At 31.8% G+C, this 25,430-nt stretch overlaps 1 protein-coding gene and 1 long non-coding RNA gene across 11 annotated transcripts in view; one reads left to right on the top strand and one right to left on the bottom strand.

Moving 5' to 3' along the window:
• The window catches only part of LOC114472926 (disabled homolog 2-interacting protein-like), a 172,215-nt gene extending 149,248 nt beyond the window's left edge, over positions 1-22,967 (top strand). For 5 of the 10 annotated variants that reach the window (XM_028462247.1, XM_028462246.1, XM_028462242.1 and 2 more), the window contains 3 exons: positions 16,901-17,103; positions 17,188-17,275; positions 18,339-18,506. In XM_028462247.1, coding sequence (XP_028318048.1) covers positions 16,901-17,103; positions 17,188-17,275; positions 18,339-18,506 — 459 coding nt within the window. Of the gene's footprint in view, positions 1-16,900; positions 17,104-17,187; positions 17,276-18,338 lie in introns of all 10 variants that reach the window. The other 5 variants (XM_028462241.1, XM_028462245.1, XM_028462240.1 and 2 more) reach the window with 3 other exon arrangements.
• Positions 16,762-18,386, bottom strand: LOC114472930 (uncharacterized). The gene is made up of 2 exons (XR_003675206.1): positions 18,298-18,386; positions 16,762-17,300 (listed from the first exon to the last, which is right to left on the bottom strand). It is a non-coding gene; the product is annotated as an uncharacterized LOC114472930 (long non-coding RNA).
• Positions 22,968-25,430: the final 2,463 nt, after the last annotated feature.

Here is a 25,430-nt window from a genome sequence, read left to right on the forward strand (position 1 = left end):
TTGTGCCTTACTGCTTTCTTAGCCTTGATTAAGTATGTGCATTATATTTGCAGTAGTTTTTAGGGTCTAATGATGGTCCTAACTCAATTTTTTTTTTTTCCAAAAATTTTGAAAAAAAAGCCTTGCGTGATTTTAGTTTTTTTGTCATTTTTTGTGCCTTACTGCTTTCTTAGCCCTGATTAAGTATGTGCATTATATTTGCAGTAGTTTTTAGGGTCTAATGATGGTCCTAACTCAATTTTTTTTTTTTTCAAAATTTTGAAAAAAAAGCCTTGCTATAGCCTTACTTTTGATTTTGAGTGATTTTAGTTTTTTGTCATTTTTCGTGCCTTACTGCTTTCTTTGCCCTGTTTAAGTGTGTGCATTATATTTGCAGTAGTTTTTAGGGTCTAATGATGGTCCTAACTCAATTTTTTTTTTTTTTCCAAAATTTTGAAAAAAAAGCCTTGTTATAGCCTTACTTTTGATTTTGGGTGATTTCTGTTTTTTGTTTTTTTTTGTGCCTTACTGCTTTCTTTGCCCTGTTTAAGTATGTGCATTATATTTGCAGTAGTTTTTTGTGTCTAATGATGGTCCTAACTCAATTTTTTTTTTTTTTAATTTTTGAAAAAAAAGCCTTGCTATAGCCTTACTTTTAATTTTGGGTGATTTTAGTTTTTTGTCATTTTTTGTGCCTTACTGCTTTCTTAGCCCTGATTAAGTATGTGCATCATTTTGCAGTAGTTTTTAGGGTCTAATGATGGTCCTAACTCAATTTTTTTTTTTTTCCAAAATTTTGAAAAAAATGCCTTGCTATAGCCTTACTTTTGATTTTGGGTGATTTTTGTTTTTTGTCATTTTTTGTGCCTTACTGCTTTCTTAGCCCTGTTTAAGTATGTGCATTATATTTGCAGTAGTTTTTAGGGTCTAATGATGGTCCTAACTCAATTTTTTTTTTTTTCAAAATTTTTGAAAAAAAATGCCTTGCTATAGCCTTACTTTTGATTTTGGGTGATTTTTGTTTTTTGTCATTTTTTGTGCCTTACTGCTTTCTTAGCCCTGTTTAAGTATGTGCATTATATTTGCAGTAGTTTTTAGGGTCTAATGATGGTCCTAACTCAATTTTTTTTTTTTCAAAATTTTGAAAAAAAGCCTTGCTATAGCCTTACTTTTTATTTGGGTGATTTTAGTTTTTTGTCATTTTTTGTGCCTTACTGCTTTCTTAGCCCTGTTTAAGTATGTGCATTATATTTGCAGTAGTTTTTAGGGTCTAATGATGGTCCTAACTCAATTTTTTTTTTTTTAAAATTTTGAAAAAAAAGCCTTGCTATAGCCTTACTTTTGATTTTGGGTGATTTTAGTTTTTTGTCATTTTTCGTGCCTTACTGCTTTCTTTGCCCTGTTTAAGTGTGTGCATTATATTTGCAGTAGTTTTTAGGGTCTAATGATGGTCCTAACTCAATTTTTTTTTTTTTCCAAAATTTTGAAAAAAAAGCCTTGTTATAGCCTTACTTTTGATTTTGGGTGATTTCTGTTTTTTGTTTTTTTTTGTGCCTTACTGCTTTCTTTGCCCTGTCTAAGTATGTGCATTATATTTGCAGTAGTTTTTTGTGTCTAATGATGGTCCTAACTCAATTTTTTTTTTTTTTTAATTTTTGAAAAAAAAGCCTTGCTATAGCCTTACTTTTAATTTTGGGTGATTTTAGTTTTTTGTCATTTTTTGTGCCTTACTGCTTTCTTAGCCCTGATTAAGTATGTGCATCATTTTTGCAGTAGTTTTTAGGGTCTAATGATGGTCCTAACTCAATTTTTTTTTTTTTCCAAAATTTTGAAAAAAATGCCTTGTTATAGCCTTACTTTTGATTTTGGGTGATTTTTGTTTTTTGTCATTTTTTGTGCCTTACTGCTTTCTTAGCCCTGATTAAGTATGTGCATTATATTTGCAGTAGTTTTTAGGGTCTAATGATGGTCCTAACTCAATTTTTTTTTTTTCAAAATTTAAAAAAAAAATGCCTTGCTATAGCCTTACTTTTGATTTTGGGTGATTTTTGTTTTTTGTCATTTTTTGTGCCTTACTGCTTTCTTAGCCCTGTTTAAGTATGTGCATTATATTTGCAGTAGTTTTTAGGGTCTAATGATGGTCCTAACTCAATTTTTTTTTTTTCCAAAATTTTGAAAAAAAAGCCTTGCTATAGCCTTACTTTTGATTTTGGGTGATTTTTGTTTTTTGTCATTTTTTGTGCCTTACTGCTTTCTTTGCCCTGTTTAAGTATGTGCATTATATTTGCAGTAGTTTTTAGGGTCTAATGATGGTCCTAACTCAATTTTTTTTTTTTTTTAATTTTTGAAAAAAAAGCCTTGTTATAGCCTTACTTTTGATTTTGGGTGATTTTAGTTTTTTGTCATTTTTTGTGCCTTACTGCTTTCTTAGCCTTGATTAAGTATGTGCATTATATTTGCAGTAGTTTTTAGGGTCTAATGATGGTCCTAACTCAATTTTTTTTTTTTTCAAAATTTTGAAAAAAAAGCCTTGCTATAGCCTTACTTTTGATTTTGGGTGATTTTTGTTTTTTGTCTTTTTTTGTGCCTTACTGCTTTCTTTGCCCTGTTTAAGTATGTACATTATATTTGCAGTAGTTTTTAGGGTCTAATGATAGTCCTAACTCAATTTTTTTTTTTTTCCAAATTTTTGAAAAAAAAGCCTTGCTATAGCCTTACTTTTGATTTTGGGTGATTTTAGTTTTTTGTCATTTTTTGTGCCTTACTGCTTTCTTAGCCTTGATTAAGTATGTGCATTATATTTGCAGTAGTTTTTAGGGTCTAATGATGGTCCTAACTCAAATTTTTTTTTTCCAAAAATTTTGAAAAAAAAAGCCTTGCTATAGCCTTACTTTTTGATTTTGGGTGATTTCTGTTTTTTGTTTTTTTTTGTGCCTTACTGCTTTCTTTGCCCTGTCTAAGTATGTGCATTATATTTGCAGTAGTTTTTAGGGTCTAATGATGGTCCTAACTCAATTTTTTTTTTTTTTTTTTAAATTTTGAAAAAAAAGCCTTGTTATAGCCTTACTTTTGATTTTGGGTGATTTTAGTTTTTTGTCATTTTTTGTGCCTTACTGCTTTCTTAGCCTTGATTAAGTATGTGTATTATATTTGCAGTAGTTTTTAGGGTCTAATGATGGTCCTAACTCATTTTTTTTTTTTTTTCAAAATTTTGAAAAAAAAGCCTTGCTATAGCCTTACTTTTGATTTTGGGTGATTTTTGTTTTTTGTCTTTTTTGTGCCTTACTGCTTTCTTTGCCCTGTTTAAGTATGTACATTATATTTGCAGTAGTTTTTAGGATCTAATGATGGTCCTAACTCAATTTTTTTTTTTTTCCAAATTTTTGAAAAAAAAGCCTTGCTATAGCCTTACTTTTGATTTTGGGTGATTTTAGTTTTTTGTCATTTTTTGTGCCTTACTGCTTTCTTAGCCCTGTTAAGTATGTGCATTATATTTGCAGTAGTTTTTAGGGTCTAATGATGGTCCTAACTCAATTTTTTTTTTTTTCCAAAAATTTTGAAAAAAAAGCCTTGCTATAGCCTTACTTTTGATTTTGGGTGATTTTTGTTTTTTTGTCATTTTTTTGTGCCTTACTGCTTTCTTTGCCCTGTTTAAGTATGTGCATTATATTTGCAGTAGTTTTTAGGGTCTAATGATGGTCCTAACTCAATTTTTTTTTTTTTTAAATTTTGAAAAAAAAGCCTTGCTATAGCCTTACTTTTGATTTTGGGTGATTTTAGTTTTTTGTCATTTTTTGTGCCTTACTGCTTTCTTAGCCCTGATTAAGTATGTGCATTATATTTGCAGTAGTTTTTAGGGTCTAATGATGGTCCTAACTCAATTTTTTTTTTTTTTAAATTTTTGAAAAAAAAGCCTTGCTATAGCCTTACTTTTGATTTTGGGTGATTTTAGTTTTTTGTCATTTTTTGTGCCTTACTGCTTTCTTAGCCCTGTTTAAGTATGTGCATTATATTTGCAGTAGTTTTTAGGGTCTAATGATGGTCCTAACTCAATTTTTTTTTTTTTTCAAAATTTTGAAAAAAAATGCCTTGTTATAGCCTTACTTTTGATTTTGGGTGATTTTGTTTTTTGTCATTTTTTGTGCCTTACTGCTTTCTTAGCCCTGTTTAAGTATGTGCATTATATTTGCAGTAGTTTTTAGGGTCTAATGATGGTCCTAACTCAATTTTTTTTTTTTTTCAAAATTTTTGAAAAAAAATGCCTTGTTATAGCCTTACTTTTGATTTTGGGTGATTTTTGTTTTTTGTCATTTTTTGTGCCTTACTGCTTTCTTAGCCCTGTTTAAGTATGTGCATTATATTTGCAGTAGTTTTTAGGGTCTAATGATGGTCCTAACTCAATTTTTTTTTTTTTTTAAATTTTAAAAAAAAAGCCTTGCTATAGCCTTACTTTTGATTTTGGGTGATTTTTGTTTTTTGTCATTTTTTGTGCCTTACTGCTTTCTTAGCCCTGTTAAGTATGTGCATTATATTTGCAGTAGTTTTAGGGTCTAATGATGGTCCTAACTCAATTTTTTTTTTTTTTCAAAATTTTGAAAAAAATTCCTTGCTATAGCCTTACTTTTGATTTTGGGTGATTTTTGTTTTTTGTCATTTTTTTTGTGCCTTACTGCTTTTTTTTTTAAGCCCTGTTTAAGTATGTGCATTATATTTGCAGTAGTTTTTAGGGTCTAATGATGGTCCTAACTCAATTTTTTTTTTTTTTCAAAATTTTGAAAAAAAATGCCTTGTTATAGCCTTACTTTTGATTTTGGGTGATTTTTGTTTTTTGTCATTTTTTGTGCCTTACTGCTTTCTTAGCCTTGATTAAGTATGTGCATTATATTTGCAGTAGTTTTTAGGGTCTAATGATGGTCCTAACTCAATTTTTTTTTTTTTTCAAAATTTTGAAAAAAAAGCCTTGCTATAGCCTTACTTTTGATTTTGGGTGATTTTTGTTTTTTGTCTTTTTTTTGTGCCTTACTGCTTTCTTTGCCCTGTTTAAGTATGTACATTATATTTGCAGTAGTTTTTAGGGTCTAATGATGGTCCTAACTCATTTTTTTTTTTTCAAAAATTTTGAAAAAAAAGCCTTGCTATAGCCTTACTTTTGATTTTGGGTGATTTTAGTTTTTTGTCATTTTTTGTGCCTTACTGCTTTCTTAGCCCTGATTAAGTATGTGCATTATATTTGCAGTAGTTTTTAGGGTCTAATGATGGTCCTAACTCAATTTTTTTTTTTTTTCAAAATTTTGAAAAAAAAGCCTTGCTATAGCCTTACTTTTGATTTTGGGTGATTTTAGTTTTTTGTCATTTTTTGTGCCTTACTGCTTTCTTTGCCCTGTTTAAGTATGTGCATTATATTTGCAGTAGTTTTTAGGGTCTAATGATGGTCCTAACTCAATTTTTTTTTTTTTTAAATTTTGAAAAAAAAGCCTTGCTATAGCCTTACTTTTGATTTTGGGTGATTTTAGTTTTTTGTCATTTTTTGTGCCTTACTGCTTTCTTAGCCCTGTTTAAGTATGTGCATTATATTTGCAGTAGTTTTTAGGGTCTAATGATGGTCCTAACTCAATTTTTTTTTTTTTCCAAAATTTTGAAAAAAATGCCTTGTTATAGCCTTACTTTTGATTTTGGGTGATTTTTGTTTTTTGTCATTTTTTGTGCCTTACTGCTTTCTTAGCCTTGATTAAGTATGTGCATTATATTTGCAGTAGTTTTTAGGGTCTAATGATGGTCCTAACTCAATTTTTTTTTTTTCAAAATTTTGAAAAAAAAGCCTTGCTATAGCCTTACTTTTGATTTTGGGTGATTTTTGTTTTTTGTCTTTTTTGTGCCTTACTGCTTTCTTTGCCCTGTTTAAGTATGTGCATTATATTTGCAGTAGTTTTTAGGGTCTAATGATGGTCCTAACTCAATTTTTTTTTTTTTTCCAAATTTTTGAAAAAAAAGCCTTGCTATAGCCTTACTTTTGATTTTGGGTGATTTTAGTTTTTTGTCATTTTTTGTGCCTTACTGCTTTCTTAGCCCTGATTAAGTATGTGCATTATATTTGCAGTAGTTTTTAGGGTCTAATGATGGTCCTAACTCAATTTTTTTTTTTTTCCAAAATTTTGAAAAAAAAAGCCTTGCTATAGCCTTACTTTTGATTTTGGGTGATTTTAGTTTTTTGTCTTTTTTTGTGCCTTACTGCTTTCTTAGCCCTGTCTAAGTATGTGCATTATATTTGCAGTAGTTTTTAGTGTCTAATGATGGTCCTAACTCAATTTTTTTTTTTTTTTAAATTTTTGAAAAAAAAGCCTTGCTATAGCCTTACTTTTGATTTTGGGTGATTTTTGTTTTTTGTCTTTTTTGTGCCTTACTGCTTTCTTTGCCCTGTTTAAGTATGTACATTATATTTGCAGTAGTTTTTAGGGTCTAATGATGGTCCTAACTCAATTTTTTTTTTTTTCCAAAATTTTGAAAAAAAAGCCTTGCTATAGCCTTACTTTTGATTTTGGGTGATTTTTGTTTTTTGTCATTTTTTTGTGCCTTACTGCTTTCTTAGCCCTGATTAAGTATGTGCATTATATTTGCAGTAGTTTTTAGGGTCTAATGATGGTCCTAACTCAATTTTTTTTTTTTTCCAAAATTTTGAAAAAAAATGCCTTGTTATAGCCTTACTTTTGATTTTGGGTGATTTTTGTTTTTTGTCATTTTTTGTGCCTTACTGCTTTCTTAGCCTTGATTAAGTATGTGCATTATATTTGCAGTAGTTTTTAGGGTCTAATGATGGTCCTAACTCAATTTTTTTTTTTTTTCAAAATTTTTGAAAAAAAAGCCTTGCTATAGCCTTACTTTTGATTTTGGGTGATTTTAGTTTTTTGTCATTTTTTGTGCCTTACTGCTTTCTTAGCCCTGTTTAAGTATGTGCATTATATTTGCAGTAGTTTTTAGGGTCTAATGATGGTCCTAACTCAATTTTTTTTTTTTTTCAAATTTTGAAAAAAAAGCCTTGTTATAGCCTTACTTTTGATTTGGGTGATTTTAGTTTTTTGTCATTTTTTGTGCCTTACTGCTTTCTTAGCCCTGTTTAAGTATGTGCATTATATTTGCAGTAGTTTTTAGGGTCTAATGATGGTCCTAACTCAATTTTTTTTTTTTTCAAATTTTTGAAAAAAAAATGCCTTGTTATAGCCTTACTTTTGATTTTGGGTGATTTTAGTTTTTTGTCATTTTTTGTGCCTTACTGCTTTCTTTGCCCTGTTTAAGTATGTGCATTATATTTGCAGTAGTTTTTAGGGTCTAATGATGGTCCTAACTCAATTTTTTTTTTTTCAAAATTTTGAAAAAAAATGCCTTGCTATAGCCTTACTTTTGATTTTGGGTGATTTTTGTTTTTTGTCATTTTTTGTGCCTTACTGCTTTCTTAGCCCTGTTTAAGTATGTGCATTATATTTGCAGTAGTTTTTAGGGTCTAATGATGGTCCTAACTCAATTTTTTTTTTTTTTCAAAATTTTGAAAAAAAAGCCTTGCTATAGCCTTACTTTTGATTTTGGGTGATTTTTGTTTTTTGTCATTTTTTGTGCCTTACTGCTTTCTTTGCCCTGTTTAAGTATGTGCATTATATTTGCAGTAGTTTTTAGGGTCTAATGATGGTCCTAACTCAATTTTTTTTTTTTTCAAAATTTTGAAAAAAAAGCCTTGCTATAGCCTTACTTTTGATTTTGGGTGATTTTAGTTTTTTGTCATTTTTTGTGCCTTACTGCTTTCTTAGCCCTGATTAAGTATGTGCATTATATTTGCAGTAGTTTTTAGGGTCTAATGATGGTCCTAACTCAATTTTTTTTTTTTTTCAAAATTTTGAAAAAAAAGCCTTGCTATAGCCTTACTTTTGATTTTGGGTGATTTTAGTTTTTTGTCTTTTTTTTGTGCCTTACTGCTTTCTTGGCCCTGATTAAGTATGTGCATTATATTTGCAGTAGTTTTTAGTGTCTAATGATGGTCCTAACTCAATTTTTTTTTTTTTTTTTTAATTTTGAAAAAAAAGCCTTGCTATAGCCTTACTTTTGATTTTGGGTGATTTTTGTTTTTTGTCTTTTTTTGTGCCTTACTGCTTTCTTTGCCCTGTTTAAGTATGTGCATTATATTTGCAGTAGTTTTTAGGGTCTAATGATGGTCCTAACTCAATTTTTTTTTTTTTCCAAAATTTGGAAAAAAATGCCTTGTTATAGCCTTACTTTTGATTTTGGGTGGTTTTTGTTTTTTGTCATTTTTTGTGCCTTACTGCTTTCTTAGCCTTGATTAAGTATGTGCATTATATTTGCAGTAGTTTTTAGGGTCTAATGATGGTCCTAACTCAATTTTTTTTTTTTTCAAAATTTTGAAAAAAAAGCCTTGCTATAGCCTTACTTTTGATTTTGGGTGATTTTTGTTTTTTGTCATTTTTTGTGCCTTACTGCTTTCTTTGCCCTGTTTAAGTATGTGCATTATATTTGCAGTAGTTTTTAGGATCTAATGATGGTCCTAACTCAATTTTTTTTTTTTTTCCAAATTTTGAAAAAAAAGCCTTGCTATAGCCTTACTTTTGATTTTGGGTGATTTTAGTTTTTTGTCATTTTTTGTGCCTTACTGCTTTCTTAGCCCTCTTTAACTTTTTGCATTATATTTGCAGTAGTTTTTAGGGTCTAATGATGGTCCTAACTCAAATTTTTTTTTTTCCAAAATTTTGAAAAAAAAAGCCTTGCTATAGCCTTACTTTTGATTTTGGGTGATTTTTGTTTTTTGTCTTTTTTTGTGCCTTACTGCTTTCTTTGCCCTGTCTAAGTATGTGCATTATATTTGCAGTAGTTTTTAGGGTCTAATGATGGTCCTAACTCAATTTTTTTTTTTTTAAATTTTTGAAAAAAAAGCCTTGCTATAGCCTTACTTTTGATTTTGGGTGATTTTTGTTTTTTGTCATTTTTTTGTGCCTTACTGCTTTCTTTGCCCTGTTTAAGTATGTGCATTATATTTGCAGTAGTTTTTAGGGTCTAATGATGGTCCTAACTCAATTTTTTTTTTTTTCCAAAATTTTGAAAAAAAAGCCTTGCTATAGCCTTACTTTTGATTTTGGGTGATTTTTGTTTTTTGTCTTTTTTTTGTGCCTTACTGCTTTCTTGGCCCTGATTAAGTATGTGCATTATATTTGCAGTAGTTTTTAGGGTCTAATGATGGTCCTAACTCAATTTTTTTTTTTTTCAAAATTTTGAAAAAAATGCCTTGTTATAGCCTTACTTTTGATTTTGGGTGATTTTTGTTTTTTGTCATTTTTTTGCCTTACTGCTTTCTTAGCCCTGATTAAGTATGTGCATTATATTTGCAGTAGTTTTTAGGGTCTAATGATGGTCCTAACTCAATTTTTTTTTTTTTCCAAAATTTTGAAAAAAATGCCTTGCTATAGCCTTACTTTTGATTTTGGGTGATTTTTGTTTTTTGTCATTTTTTGTGCCTTACTGCTTTTTTTTGCCTTGATTAAGTATGTGCATTATATTTGCAGTAGTTTTTAGGGTCTAATGATGGTCCTAACTCAATTTTTTTTTTTTTCAAAATTTTGAAAAAAAAGCCTTGTATAGCCTTACTTTTGATTTTGGTGAATTTTGTTTTTGTCATTTTTTGTGCCTTACTGCTTTCTTAGCCCTGATTAAGTATGTGCATTATATTTGCAGTAGTTTTTAGGGTCTAATGATGGTCCTAACTCAATTTTTTTTTTTTTCAAAATTTTGAAAAAAAAGCCTTGCTATAGCCTTACTTTTGATTTTGAGTGATTTTAGTTTTTTGTCATTTTTTGTGCCTTACTGCTTTCTTTGCCCTGTTTAAGTATGTGCATTATATTTGCAGTAGTTTTTAGGGTCTAATGATGGTCCTAACTCAATTTTTTTTTTTTTCAAAATTTTGAAAAAAAAGCCTTGTTATAGCCTTACTTTTGATTTTGGGTGATTTCTGTTTTTTGTTTTTTTTTGTGCCTTACTGCTTTCTTTGCCCTGTCTAAGTATGTGCATTATATTTGCAGTAGTTTTTAGTGTCTAATGATGGTCCTAACTCAATTTTTTTTTTTTTTTAATTTTTGAAAAAAAAGCCTTGCTATAGCCTTACTTTTAATTTTGGGTGATTTTAGTTTTTTGTCATTTTTTGTGCCTTACTGCTTTCTTAGCCCTGATTAAGTATGTGCATTATATTTGCAGTAGTTTTTAGGGTCTAATGATGGTCCTAACTCAATTTTTTTTTTTTTTCCAAAATTTTGAAAAAAATGCCTTGTTATAGCCTTACTTTTGATTTTGGGTGATTTTTGTTTTTTGTCATTTTTTGTGCCTTACTGCTTTCTTAGCCTTGATTAAGTATGTGCATTATATTTGCAGTAGTTTTTAGGGTCTAATGATGGTCCTAACTCAATTTTTTTTTTTTTCCAAAATTTTGAAAAAAATGCCTTGTTACTTTTGATTTTGGGTGATTTTTGTTTTTTGTCATTTTTTGTGTTTTACTGCTTTCTTAGCCTTGATTAAGTATGTGCATTATATTTGCAGTAGTTTTTAGGGTCTAATGATGGTCCTAACTCAATTTTTTTTTTTCCAAAAATTTTGAAAAAAAAGCCTTGCGTGATTTTAGTTTTTTGTCATTTTTTGTGCCTTACTGCTTTCTTTGCCCTGTTTAAGTATGTGCATTATATTTGCAGTAGTTTTTAGGGTCTAATGATGGTCCTAACTCAATTTTTTTTTTTTTATTTTAAATTTTGAAAAAAAAGCCTTGTTATAGCCTTACTTTTGATTTTGGGTGATTTTAGTTTTTTGTCATTTTTTGTGCCTTACTGCTTTCTTAGCCTTGATTAAGTATGTGCATTATATTTGCAGTAGTTTTTAGGGTCTAATGATGGTCCTAACTCAATTTTTTTTTTTTTTCAAAATTTTGAAAAAAAAGCCTTGCTATAGCCTTACTTTTGATTTTGGGTGATTTTGTTTTTTGTCATTTTTTGTGCCTTACTGCTTTCTTTGCCCTGTTTAAGTATGTGCATTATATTTGCAGTAGTTTTTAGGGTCTAATGATGGTCCTAACTCAATTTTTTTTTTTTCCCAAAATTTTGAAAAAAAATGCCTTGCTATAGCCTTACTTTTGATTTTGGGTGATTTTAGTTTTTTGTCATTTTTTGTGCCTTACTGCTTTCTTAGCCTTGATTAAGTATGTGCATTATATTTGCAGTAGTTTTTAGGGTCTAATGATGGTCCTAACTCAAATTTTTTTTTTTCCAAAATTTTGAAAAAAAAAGCCTTGCTATAGCCTTACTTTTAATTTTGGGTGATTTATGTTTTTTGTCTTTTTTTTGTGCCTTACTGCTTTCTTTGCCCCGTTTAAGTATGTGCATTATATTTGCAGTAGTTTTTAGGGTCTAATGATGGTCCTAACTCATTTTTTTTTTTTTTTTTTTAAATTTTGAAAAAAAAGCCTTGTTATAGCCTTACTTTTGATTTTGGGTGATTTTAGTTTTTTGTCATTTTTTGTGCCTTACTGCTTTCTTAGCCTTGATTAAGTATGTGTATTATATTTGCAGTAGTTTTTAGGGTCTAATGATGGTCCTAACTCAATTTTTTTTTTTTTTCAAAATTTTGAAAAAAAAGCCTTGCTATAGCCTTACTTTTGATTTTGGGTGATTTTTGTTTTTTGTCTTTTTTTGTGCCTTACTGCTTTCTTTGCCCTGTTTAAGTATGTACATTATATTTGCAGTAGTTTTTAGGATCTAATGATGGTCCTAACTCAATTTTTTTTTTTTTTCCAAATTTTTGAAAAAAAAGCCTTGCTATAGCCTTACTTTTGATTTTGGGTGATTTTAGTTTTTTGTCATTTTTTGTGCCTTACTGCTTTCTTAGCCTTGATTAAGTATGTGCATTATATTTGCAGTAGTTTTTAGGGTCTAATGATGGTCCTAACTCAAATTTTTTTTTTCCAAAAATTTTGAAAAAAAAGCCTTGCTATAGCCTTACTTTTTGATTTTGGGTGATTTCTGTTTTTTGTTTTTTTTTGTGCCTTACTGCTTTCTTTGCCCTGTCTAAGTATGTGCATTATATTTGCAGTAGTTTTTAGTGTCTAATGATGGTCCTAACTCAATTTTTTTTTTTTTTAAATTTTGAAAAAAAAGCCTTGTTATAGCCTTACTTTTGATTTTGGGTGATTTTAGTTTTTTGTCATTTTTTGTGCCTTACTGCTTTCTTAGCCTTGATTAAGTATGTGCATTATATTTGCAGTAGTTTTTAGGGTCTAATGATGGTCCTAACTCAAATTTTTTTTTTCCAAAAATTTTGAAAAAAAAAGCCTTGCTATAGCCTTACTTTTTGATTTTGGGTGATTTCTGTTTTTTGTTTTTTTTTGTGCCTTACTGCTTTCTTTGCCCTGTCTAAGTATGTGCATTATATTTGCAGTAGTTTTTAGTGTCTAATGATGGTCCTAACTCAATTTTTTTTTTTTTTAATTTTTGAAAAAAAAGCCTTGTTATAGCCTTACTTTTCATTTTGGGTGATTTTTGTTTTTTGTTTTTTTTTGTGCCTTACTGCTTTCTTTGCCCTGTTTAAGTATGTACATTATATTTGCAGTAGTTTTTAGGGTCTATTGATGGTCCTAACTCATTTTTTTTTTTCCAAAAATTTTGAAAAAAAAGCCTTGCTATAGCCTTACTTTTGATTTTGGGTGATTTTAGTTTTTTGTCATTTTTTGTGCCTTACTGCTTTCTTAGCCCTGATTAAGTATGTGCATTATATTTGCAGTAGTTTTTAGGGTCTAATGATGGTCCTAATTCAATTTTTTTTTTTTTTCAAAATTTTGAAAAAAAAGCCTTGCTATAGCCTTACTTTTGATTTTGGGTGATTTTTGTTTTTTGTCATTTTTTTGTGCCTTACTGCTTTTTTTAGCCCTGTTTAAGTATGTGCATTATATTTGCAGTAGTTTTTAGGGTCTAATGATGGTCCTAACTCAATTTTTTTTTTTTTCCAAAATTTTGAAAAAAAATGCCTTGCTATAGCCTTACTTTTGATTTTGGGTGATTTTTGTTTTTTGTCATTTTTTGTGCCTTACTGCTTTCTTAGCCTGATTAAGTATGTGCATTATATTTGCAGTAGTTTTTAGGGTCTAATGATGGTCCTAACTCAATTTTTTTTTTTTTTCAAAATTTTGAAAAAAAAGCCTTGCTATAGCCTTACTTTTGATTTTGGGTGATTTTTGTTTTTTGTCTTTTTTTGTGCCTTACTGCTTTCTTAGCCCTGATTAAGTATGTGCATTATATTTGCAGTAGTTTTTAGGGTCTAATGATGGTCCTAACTCAATTTTTTTTTTTTTCAAAATTTTGAAAAAAAAGCCTTGCTATAGCCTTACTTTTGATTTTGGGTGATTTTTGTTTTTTTGTCTTTTTTTGTGCCTTACTGCTTTCTTTACCCTGTTTAAGTATGTGCATTATATTTGCAGTAGTTTTTAGGGTCTAATGATGGTCCTAACTCAATTTTTTTTTTTTTTCCAAAATTTGGAAAAAAAATGCCTTGTTATAGCCTTACTTTTGATTTTGGGTGATTTTTGTTTTTTGTCATTTTTTGTGCCTTACTGCTTTCTTAGCCCTGATTAAGTATGTGCATTATATTTGCAGTAGTTTTTAGGGTCTAATGATGGTCCTAATTCAATTTTTTTTTTTTTCAAAATTTTGAAAAAAAAGCCTTGCTATAGCCTTACTTTTGATTTTGGGTGATTTTTGTTTTTTTGTCTTTTTTTGTGCCTTACTGCTTTCTTTACCCTGTTTAAGTATGTGCATTATATTTGCAGTAGTTTTTAGGGTCTAATGATGGTCCTAACTCAATTTTTTTTTTTTTTCCAAAATTTGGAAAAAAAATGCCTTGTTTATAGCCTTACTTTTGATTTTGGGTGATTTCTGTTTTTTGTTTTTTTTTGTGCCTTACTGCTTTCTTTACCCTGTTTAAGTATGTGCATTATATTTGCAGTAGTTTTTAGGGTCTAATGATGGTCCTAACTCAATTTTTTTTTTTTTTCCAAAATTTTGAAAAAAATGCCTTGTTATAGCCTTACTTTTGATTTTGGGTGATTTTTGTTTTTTGTCATTTTTTGTGCCTTACTGCTTTCTTAGCCTTGATTAAGTATGTGCATTATATTTGCAGTAGTTTTTAGGGTCTAATGATGGTCCTAACTCAATTTTTTTTTTTTTTCAAAATTTTGAAAAAAAAGCCTTGCTATAGCCTTACTTTTGATTTTGGGTGATTTTTGTTTTTTGTCTTTTTTTGTGCCTTACTGCTTTCTTTGCCCTGTTTAAGTATGTACATTATATTTGCAGTAGTTTTTAGTGTCTAATGATGGTCCTAACTCATTTTTTTTTTTCCAAAAATTTTGAAAAAAAAGCCTTGCTATAGCTTTACTTTTGATTTTGGGTGATTTTAGTTTTTTGTCATTTTTTGTGCCTTACTACTTTCTTAGCCCTCTTTAACTTTGTGCATTATATTTGCAGTAGTTTTTAGGGTCTAATGATGGTCCTAACTCAAATTTTTTTTTTTCCAAAAATTTTGAAAAAAAAAGCCTTGCTATAGCCTTACTTTTTGATTTTGGGTGATTTCTGTTTTTTGTTTTTTTTTGTGCATTACTGCTTTCTTTGCCCTGTCTAAGTATGTGCATTATATTTGCAGTAGTTTTTAGTGTCTAATGATGGTCCTAACTCAATTTTTTTTTTTTTTTAATTTTTGAAAAAAAAGCCTTGCTATAGCCTTACTTTTGATTTTGGGTGATTTTTGTTTTTTGTCTTTTTTTGTGCCTTTCTGTTTTCTTTGCCCTGTTTAAGTATGTACATTATATTTGCAGTAGTTTTTAGGGTCTAATGATGGTCCTAACTCAATTTTTTTTTTTTCCAAAATTTTGAAAAAAAAGCCTTGCTATAGCCTTACTTTTTGATTTTGGGTGATTTCTGTTTTTTGTTTTTTTTTGTGCTTTACTGCTTTCTTAGCCCTGATTAAGTATGTGCATCATTTTTGCAGTAGTTTTTAGGGTCTAATGATGGTCCTAACTCAATTTTTTTTTTTTCAAAATTTTGAAAAAAATGCCTTGTTATAGCCTTACTTTTGATTTTGGGTGATTTTTGTTTTTTGTCTTTTTTTGTGCCTTACTGCTTTCTTTGCCCTGTTTAAGTATGTACATTATATTTGCAGTAGTTTTTAGGATCTAATGATGGTCCTAACTAAATTTTTTTTTTTTTTTCCAAATTTTTGAAAAAAAAGCCTTGCTATAGCTTTACTTTTGATTTTGGGTGATTTTAGTTTTTTGTCATTTTTTGTGCCTTACTGCTTTCTTAGCCTTGATTAAGTATGTGCATTATATTTGCAGTAGTTTTTAGGGTCTAATGATGGTCCTAACTCAAATTTTTTTTTTTCCAAAAATTTTGAAAAAAAAAGCCTTGCTATAGCCTTACTTTTGATTTTGGGTGATTTTTGTTTTTTGTCATTTTTTGTGCCTTTCTGCTTTCTTAGGCCTGATTAAGTATGTGCATTATATTTGCAGTAGTTTTTAGGGTCTAATGATAGTCCTAACTCAATTTTTTTTTTTCCAAAATTTTGAAAAAAAAGCCTTGCTATAGCCTTACTTTTTGATTTTGGGTGATTTCTGTTTTTTGTTTTTTTTTGTGCATTACTGCTTTCTTTGCCCTGTCTAAGTATGTGCATTATATTTGCAGTAGTTTTTAGTGTCTAATGATGGTCCTAACTCAATTTTTTTTTTTTTTCCAAATTTTTGAAAAAAAAGCCTTGCTATAGCCTTACTTTTTGATTTTGGGTGATTTCTGTTTTTTGTTTTTTTTTGTGCCTTACTGCTTTCTTAGCCCTGATTAAGTATGTGCATCATTTTTGCAGTAGTTTTTAGGGTCTAATGATGGTCCTAACTCAATTTTTTTTTTTTGTTTTTAAATTTTGAAAAAAAAGCCTTGTTATAGCCTTACTTTTGATTTTGGGTGATTTTAGTTTTTTGTCATTTTTTGTGCCTTACTGCTTTCTTAGCCTTGATTAAGTATGTGCATTATATTTGCAGTAGTTTTTAGGGTCTAATGATGGTCCTAACTCAATTTTTTTTTTTTCCAAAATTTTGAAAAAAAAAGCCTTGCTATAGCCTTACTTTTTGATTTTGGGTGATTTCTGTTTTTTGTTTTTTTTTGTGCCTTACTGCTTTCTTTGCCCTGTCTAAGTATGTGCATTATATTTGCAGTAGTTTTTAGTGTCTAATGATGGTCCTAACTCAATTTTTTTTTTTTTTAATTTTTGAAAAAAAAGCCTTGCTATAGCCTTACTTTTAATTTTGGGTGATTTTAGTTTTTTGTCATTTTTTGTGCCTTACTGCTTTCTTAGCCCTGTCTAAGTATGTGCATTATATTTGCAGTAGTTTTTAGGGTCTAATGATGGTCCTAACTCAATTTTTTTTTTTTTCCAAAATTTTGAAAAAAATGCCTTGTAATAGCCTTACTTTTGATTTTGGGTGATTTTAGTTTTTTGTCATTTTTTGTGCCTTACTGCTTTCTTAGCCTTGATTAAGTATGTGCATTATATTTGCAGTAGTTTTTAGGGTCTAATGATAGTCCTAACTCAATTTTTTTGAATTTTTGAACGTTATGCCTTACCAACGTTTTGAGGCTTTTGAAATGTTTTCATCAAAATTTATGCCTCACTTCATTTACTTACCTTTGGTTTTAGGCAAGAGGACAATACATTATACACGGACAGAAAAAATAAAGACCTTTAATGAGTTTGTTATTTTCCCTCGAACAATGGACGACAAAGTGCCATCGTCGGATGATCAGAATGAAAACAAACTCATCTTCAGAGTCTGATGATGATGTGTTTATCTGCTAAGTATCAGCAGGAGATCGCGGTGCTGCAGGAGAAGTTAAGATCATCCGTTCAGAAGCTGGAGGAGTACGAGGCTCGTCTGAAGGGTCAGGACGAGCAGGCTCAAAAGGTCCTGATGGAGTACCAGGCTCGGCTGGAGGAGTCTGAGGAACGTCTGCGCAGACAGCAGGACGACAAGGACTTGCAGATGAAGAGCATCATTAGCAGGTACCACCACGGCTAATAGGGGAGGAGGTTTCTGACCCCAAGGTTTGTTTTTGTGTTGATGTCTATGTGTTTGATCCTCCTCAGGTTAATGTCGGTGGAGGAGGAGCTAAAGAAAGACCACTCTGACATGCAGGCAGTGGTGGACTCCAAGCAGAAGATCATTGACGCACAGGTAGAATCACTTCTTGGAACAAATGCTGTTAAAACATTTAGAGTAGCAATTTTAATACAACGAAACAACAAAGTGCAGCTTTAAATTAGAGAGGAGTGCAGTGAGTGATTTCTAAACCCTGTTAAGATTCTATTATTACATCCCTACACACACACACAAAGAAGTCTATGCAACAGGAAGTTTTCTTAAAATCCCAGTGCACTCACAGGTGATTCATCGTCCTCTAACACCTGCATTAAAGAGAGGAAGAACATTACCAAAATGATTCATTCAACTTTTCACTTTAAGGAGCAGAACAGCTCATAGTGTTTGGGAAAATAACTAACCACAGTTTTAAATTGTGGTTCTGATCTCAGTTTGATTAAATGTAAAATATGGAATGTAAATCAAAGTCCAGCTAGTCTGTTTTTCAAAAGGTTAAGAGCAATAAAACAGTTTACAACCCTAACCCTAAGCATAAATTATGGTAAAAAGAGGTTAAAATAATGAGTCAAAATATCTGCAATTAGGTGGGAAAAGTGGTGGAAAAGGTTTATAAGTGCCGTAAATGTCTTGAAGGTGGAAGAAATGTGTGGAGAAGTGGCAGAAATGGAAGTAATTTAGCAACAATATGGCAAGAAAAAGTGATGAAAATAGGTTAAAATATGGCATGTTTGCTGTAGTTGCAAAAATTTGGCTCAAATTGCTCAAAAAAATATTCCTAGTTTCCTAAAGGCATGTGGCGACCCGAAATAGGATCCCAGTCCCAAGGTTGAGAACTCCTGAACTAGAGGAACGGCGAGTTCGGACAAATATTTATAAATGTTGCTCGATCACTTCAGCACCATCGTACACATTAGTCCATCTCCCACTTATTTCCCTCAAACCTGGCAACGTGCACACACTCAGTATTGCAGCTATATTCGACCAAATAGCCTTAAAAGTGCGTAGGGGTAAATGTACAAATACAAATAAATATAAAATGTATGAAGGCCGACTTTTAATAAGCAACTTTGTGACAAAAACATTGTATGAAAACGTACTTGTATTTATTCACTCTTTTCCTTACTGTCCGACTCTTCAGGAGAAACGTATCGCATCTCTGGATGCCGCCAACGCCCGTCTGATGAGCGCCTTAACGCAGCTGAAGGAACGCTACAGCATTCAGACACGCAACGGCATCTCCCCCACCAACGCCACCAAACTGCAAATCACAGAGAACGGAGAGTTTAGGAACAGCAGCAACTGCTAGACTAAGGATGAGTCAGCATTAAAATAAAGCTGGGAGCCCGAGCACGCGTGGACTCACAGAGAGAGTTTCTCACTCCTCAGAGGAACCAAGACGTGAGGAGGACGTTGTTGTGAAACGGCAACTAAAGGATTTCAGGAAGCTTTCGTTGACCAAGCGGCGCAGAGAGCGTTGTACATATGAAACTCACGTCATCGGATGACAAAACCACTAAATACTCACATGGTCGCCCTAGCAACCACATCCCCTGCTTCTTTATTCTCCACTTAAAGCCAACAAAGACCATCAAAGGATCAGAGCTCCAGCTGTGCGGAGACAATGACTTCAGTCTCGTTTCTCACATGAAACTAAAGAAAGAAACCTTTATTTTTCATACTAAACTATCTTTATTTCCTCTCGCCCACTGATGTGTCCAGACTTAGTGCAATCTTTCCCAAAGCTTGGTACAAGAAAAGCGCCTTAAATAAAAAAGGAACATGCCCTGATCTTAGCCCACTGGTCTCCATGGCAATGAAAGGCACAATTTACCTGTGGATTTGTTTAAAAAAAAAAAAAACTATTGTAAACAGCAGCTAAATGTACTATAAACAAAGTCCATGTGATATATTGATCAAATCTTCTATAGACGTATGCAGTATTGTTTCTTATATACAGAGTATATACATTACACACGTACCTATATTTGATAGTTTCAAATATGAAGCAGCCGTTTATTTTAGAGTTTTCATTTTTCTTCATTTTACAACAAACAATGATGGTTTGTACTAAGTTTGCACAGCTGCTCAGTGAACCGTGAGCAATGTGTGGTGTTCCGTTTCCTGAGCTCTACTGAGGGAAATAATTCACGCACGTTAGCTTAAAAAATGAAACACTGGACTGACCGACGAGCCGTTGCTAAAACGAAACTTTCTATAAAAACGTGGCATTTGTCAGCTTTGCTCGTCCGTGGTAATAAAGTCTGCTGAAGCCAAAATGTGACTGTGTTGATGCTCGTTGCTTCTAACTATTTTCATTTTTACTATTAGGTCAACTAGTTACAACAAATTGTCTAGTTCCGTAGTAGACAATTTTGCGAATATAGTAAGGTCTACTCGCGCATTAATGTGCCAAAAATGTTTATTGATAAAACTACATTTTTTGTTCTCACTTGTAGTTTTAAGAGACTGTTTTAATTTACTAGTAGTACTAGTAAACCTAATGCAAATGAAGTAGGATGGATTATAACCAAATCCTCACTGTAAAGAATAATAAGTTGACTTTATGTAAAAAAAAAAAAAAAGAATTAATGTTGACTTAGATTAATTAGATTCAATTAACTTGTAAATTAATTTAATTTATCAAAGTTAACTCTAGTTAGTATGTTATGGTTTCTTTTTTGCAGGAAATTTACTTTGATCACCTGGCACGTTTTGACAGTCGACTGGAAGTCGACAGTTGAGACATGTCAAGAGATCAAAGTAAACTTCCTGAAAAAACAGTTAATTGTCTGAATAAATGAAACCTTAACATATTATTTTGCTGATCACTTTGATGTTTCCTTGATTTATGCGTAATGAAACATCAAAGCAAGTTGATTCCAGGAGATCAAAGTGAATTTCTTGAAAATAAAAAGTTGTCTGAATAAATTAAACCTTAACAAATTATTATGATGCTTATGACGTCGATGAAGACAAAATCAACTTGCAACATTAATTAGTTTTTTCAAGGCAACGAGTTTGCTTTTTTCCTAAAGTAAAGTCAACTTTTTATTCTGATTGGTTGTAATATTTTCAAAAGCCAATGGCATGCCTGAATTTGCTTTGCTCCGCCCCTTTATTAGCATATAAAAATTAATTTGCTAGAAAATGCTAGTGGTAACACTTGTTACTTCCCTAGTAAACCAAAATCGAGTACAAGTACTACAATGTAGAGCCTCACTATGATACGATAAAGTTATGCTGAAAAAGCTCTAACGTCACAGTTGGTTCCGTCTCTCTAGGTCTTTCCATTGCGATAAGAAAAGTACAATGTTTTCCAGTTTAAGTATATCTTCTTTTTTTACCTGTGAGTTTGTGCAAACTTCCTCTAAAGCCAGTGGTAGCTCCAGTATCACAACTTATTTCTGTAGTTGCCAGTTTTGACTGTAAAGTCCCTGATGATTGGTTTTGCTGCAGGCGTGACATGAATATATGATAAGTGTGCAGCGAGTGCGGGGTAAAAATGTGTAAATAAAATGCTGATATTATTTTTACCCGATGTTAACAGAGCTTTTTTTTTGTAAATGTATGCTGATGTGCTCAAACTCTGCTGTATCAATATGGATATTATTGTAAATAATAGCTGAGTCTCTCATCTGTCCTCATCGGGTGGATCTTGTTCAATTAAATTAACCTTTCAGTGTTTTCTCTCTCTCTCTCTCTCTGTTGAAAAAGCTATTGTTTTGTACCTAGAGTGTTTTATCGCGAGCCAAAAAACTTAATAGGGTCAGTAGGAGGGGCACTGTTTAGAAGTGAGTGTTTTTACAGGATTTAGGCCAAGTGGAGTCAGGACTCGATACGTCTCAACAAGCACAAATCCAGCATGTTTCATCAGTCTGAGTCTATGCACTTTTCATGTTGACTGGTTGGTGTTTCTAACAAGTCTTTTATCTGCTTTAACTAAAATTATTTGCCTCAAACTTATAAAGTAACCCATTACACAGCTTGCGTTTGTATGTTGCATCCAACCAAAAAAGTATGACTCTTACTTTTGAATGAAAAAGTAAAAACCCTTTATCTAAATGGACCAGTTGTTGCTGTTTTAGTCATAATCTTTTAACAAGAACTTTGAGGCTAATGTAAGCCAAAATAGGAGGAGACTAATATTAGCTAACATCTGGAGTGTGGAGGCTAATATAAGGCAAAAGTAGGAGGCTAATACTAGCCAACATCTGGAATGTGGATGGTAAAATTAACTAATATCAGCAAATCCCTAAAGCTAATGTTAACCAGAAGATTCTGAAGGTTAATATTAGCCAAAACTGGAGCGTGGATGCTAACATTAGCTAACATGTTCAGATTCCAAGGGCTAACGTAAGCCAAAATAAGAGGAGGAGGCTAATATTAGCTAATATCAGCAAATCCCTAGAGCTAATGTTTACCAATTAAAATGTTCTCGGGGTTAATATTAGCCAAAACCGGAACGTAGATGCTAATATTAGCTAACATTTTCGGATTCAACGGGCTAATGTAAGCCAAAGTAAGAGGAGAAGGCTAATATGGGCTAAAATCTGGAGTGTGGATGCTAATACTAGCTAATATCAGCAGATCACTAAAGCTAATGTTAACCAGTTAAATGTTTCTGGACGTTATTAGCTAACACATTCGGATTTAAGTGGCTAATGTAAGCCAAAATAAGAGGAGGCTAATATTATCTAATATCAACAGATTACAAAAGCTAATCTTTACCATTTAGAAGATTCTGGAGGTTAATATCAGCCAAAACTGGAGCATGAATGCTAACATGTTCGGATGCAAGGGGCTACTGTTAGCCAAAATAAAAGGAGGAGGCTAACATTAACTGACATGTCTATCTGTCGATCCCTAAAACCAATGTTCACCGATTCTGGAGGCTAATATTAGCCAAAACTGGAGCGTAGATGCTAATATTAGCAAACATGTTGGGATTCATGGGGCTAATGTAAGCCCAACTAAAAGTAGGAGGCTAACATCTCTAATGTGGATGGTAATATTAACTAATATCAGCAGATCCCTAAAGCTAAGATTAACTAGAAGATTCTGGCGGTTAATATTAGCCAAAACTGGAGCATGGATGCTAATTAGCAACACATTTGGATTCAAGGGGCAAATGCTAGCCTGTTAGCTTGAATAGGCAGTTTATTGCTAGAAAATGTGATTAGTTGGCTTTGAGTTTGCTAAACTCAAATTAATTATCTATATCTAATGTTGGCAAATGTAAAATTGATAAATGATCTCCTCTTACAACTTTGCTCCATAAAATAAACATGGTATTAGCAAGGTACGCTAAACTGCAACTTGCTATTTGTCGAAACTTCCGCTTTTAAACTGTAATCCATCAAAAGTGTCATAGTCGCACTTTAAGAAATATGGTTTCATGCATGCACATAATAAGTAGAGGGTGAACTTGTGTTTGATTCCTAATTTCCTTCATTACTCTCAGTAATGCGTTCATTAATTCCAACGTCATCTGAAATCTACGAGCTAATGCGATCCGACCACTCCCAACAAACAGATTCAAATATGAAGCTATATACAGTATAAGATGTTGTACGTTTTATAATATCTTGTAGAAATTACTTTTGTAAGTATATTGAACATAGAAAGTATTTGCTGGATTCTGCTTCCTTTGACAACAGTGATAAACCACATAATAATGTACAGAGAAACTTGTGTTGAAAAAAAATGTGGCTGTGCAATTGATGTACATTTGCAACTAGACCTATTAAAGTTTTATTTAGCTATTTTATGTCCCGCTGCCTTGTGTGTGGTTTGTTTTTCCTCCTTCTTCATGTGAGATAATTCACGTGTTCATTAAAAACTCAAGCTGACCTCGATGGAGAAACAACAGATGCTCAGATTCAGATTCTAAAGGAAAAGTAAAGACTCCGACGGAGGGATGTGAGACGCTTCTCAAGGAAAGGCTGACTTATTTACTGCCTGATTGTTATTCCCAACAGCACGGAACAGGAAAAACTATTAGAATATTCTCAACAGCAGCAAATGTATATATTTAATTTGTTTATGTCTCAAAAAGAAAGACACTGTTGCAAATGCATTGTAGTGTACAACAAAACAGAGCTGAAAACTTGTCAATATTATCTTATTTTCAATATCAAATATGCTGATATTATCCAATACTAAATTTCTGGTATTAACCAATAACAACATATACGTAGACCAATCACCCCCCAAACCTAATTTTATGTCACGGTATGTAACGCCATGCAAATAACAGGTTAAAGCTACTTTTAATGAGATGCCACTCTGGATTTGTTCCACAAAATAAGAAAACGTATTCTAGTTTTTAACATAATAACTTGAGCTGTTGCGGCAGCTAATATTCCTCAAAACAAAAATAAAAATTACACCACCTCTAAAGCGTTAAATCTAAAGTGTTAATTTTTTTCAACTAAAAAATTTCATCAGATTTCGCAGACCACTTTTTTTTAAAGTTAAATGTAACAAAGGAAAAATAGATACAAAGTTTTGATCGTTGAGTGAACAGATCTCATTTAACCCTGAGAAAACAACTACTGAGGTACTGTTTGGAAAACTCTAGAATTAATTCTAGAAAAAAAAAAAAAAATCAACAGCGCACTAAACTCTATTATTTAAATCAACTACATTTAATTGACTGACACAAAATACATTTTTAAAAAATCTGATTTATATGACTTTTTATAATGAAAACTGCTAAAACATTATTGGAAAGGTAATTTTAGGCAAAAGACGTCAAATTAAACTACTTTAATCAGGATTCCCAAACTTCATTCACAATGACTTTTCCAAAATATTTTACATCACAGTTTTGAACCGCTAAGCTTTAGTCAAAACCATTATTTAGAGTGTCATATAGCATCGTATATTGCCTTTGGCCGGGCTATCGAACTCAAAACACCCTCACTTTGTTCTTTTTCTTGTACGATTTTACGTCGCACAATTTTATTTGTTTTACTCGGTGGAACCGAGTAATTTGACTGAATTCTCTGGAAAGTGGTATGTGCAATTCGCCGCGGAGACGTTCTGTGGGCCGACCGTAGTTCATCAGAATTCCCTTAAAGTACCGATGCATCAGCTATTGAATGTAACATTAAACAACAACTAGCGTAGTGCTACCATGTTTAATTATAAGATTACAATTTCAATTTGCAGACACATTTATGAAAAGGTGTTAGGGTTAAGGGACTTGCTTAACGTCCCACAGTAATAGCGAGGGTTGGATTTTAAACATTAAAACAAAATAGGCTGTATTTCCAAAACAGTTAAATTATTCCATGACTTTTGAAGACTGGAAACACGTTTCCAAGAATTCCATGACCGTGTCCGTGTTTATAATGAGCCAAAAGTCCATTTGCCAAGTGCGTTTAACATCCAGTCAACAGGAAGAAATCATGATCGCAGAAACTCAATGTGGGAATAATAATGGAGCGTTAGTGAGGACTCACCTGTTGCATGGATGGATGAAATCAGGAAGAACATGAGATGAGCGTGAGCAAACCGACACTTTCAGCCTCTGCAGCAGGAGGTCGAGGACGAGAAAAACCTCTGAAGTCTTCAAACAAGTCAAAAACGATCCGCCTCACGTTCAACCATCAAACCTTTTTGGAAACACAGACGTTTATGGGACAGCAGTGATACATTGTGTCTTTAGAGCAAAGATGGACAACTTTTATCACAGTGGGGGCCGCAAAAAAGTGATTTTCTGAAATAAGGGCCACATTATCAACATTAATGTCAGCATTTTGAATAATGACCAAAGTATTAATACAGGGAAGAACAATACGTTTGTGTTATTTCATGTGTTTTTGGTGTAATTTATCTGATTTTTTGTGGTGGTTTTGTGTAAATTTTTCTTCTCATTTTGTGCTTTCTTTTGTCTTATGTGTTTCTACTGTCTTTTAATGTGTGTTTTTTAAGCATATTTTTCTTTCATTTCATTTGTTTTTTGTTGATTTGTGTATTGGTGAATTTTGGTTTTTATTGTCATTTTGTAATTTTTCTCTCATTTGGTGTTGGTTTTTTGTTGTTGCCGTTGTGTGTTTTTGGGGTCATTTTGTGTATTTATGTTGTCCAGTGTATATTCCTGTAATTTTGTATGCGGTTTTAACCCATTTTGTGCCTTTACTTCAGGGGCTGCTCAAAATTAGAGCGACTGCCGCCAGGTGCCCATGTCTGCTTAAGAGCGTGTTGAGGAGGGGGAAAGGCATGC

This window comes from Gouania willdenowi, chromosome 12 (genome assembly GCF_900634775.1).
Source record: "Gouania willdenowi chromosome 12, fGouWil2.1, whole genome shotgun sequence".
Taxonomy (NCBI): domain Eukaryota; kingdom Metazoa; phylum Chordata; class Actinopteri; order Blenniiformes; family Gobiesocidae; genus Gouania; species Gouania willdenowi.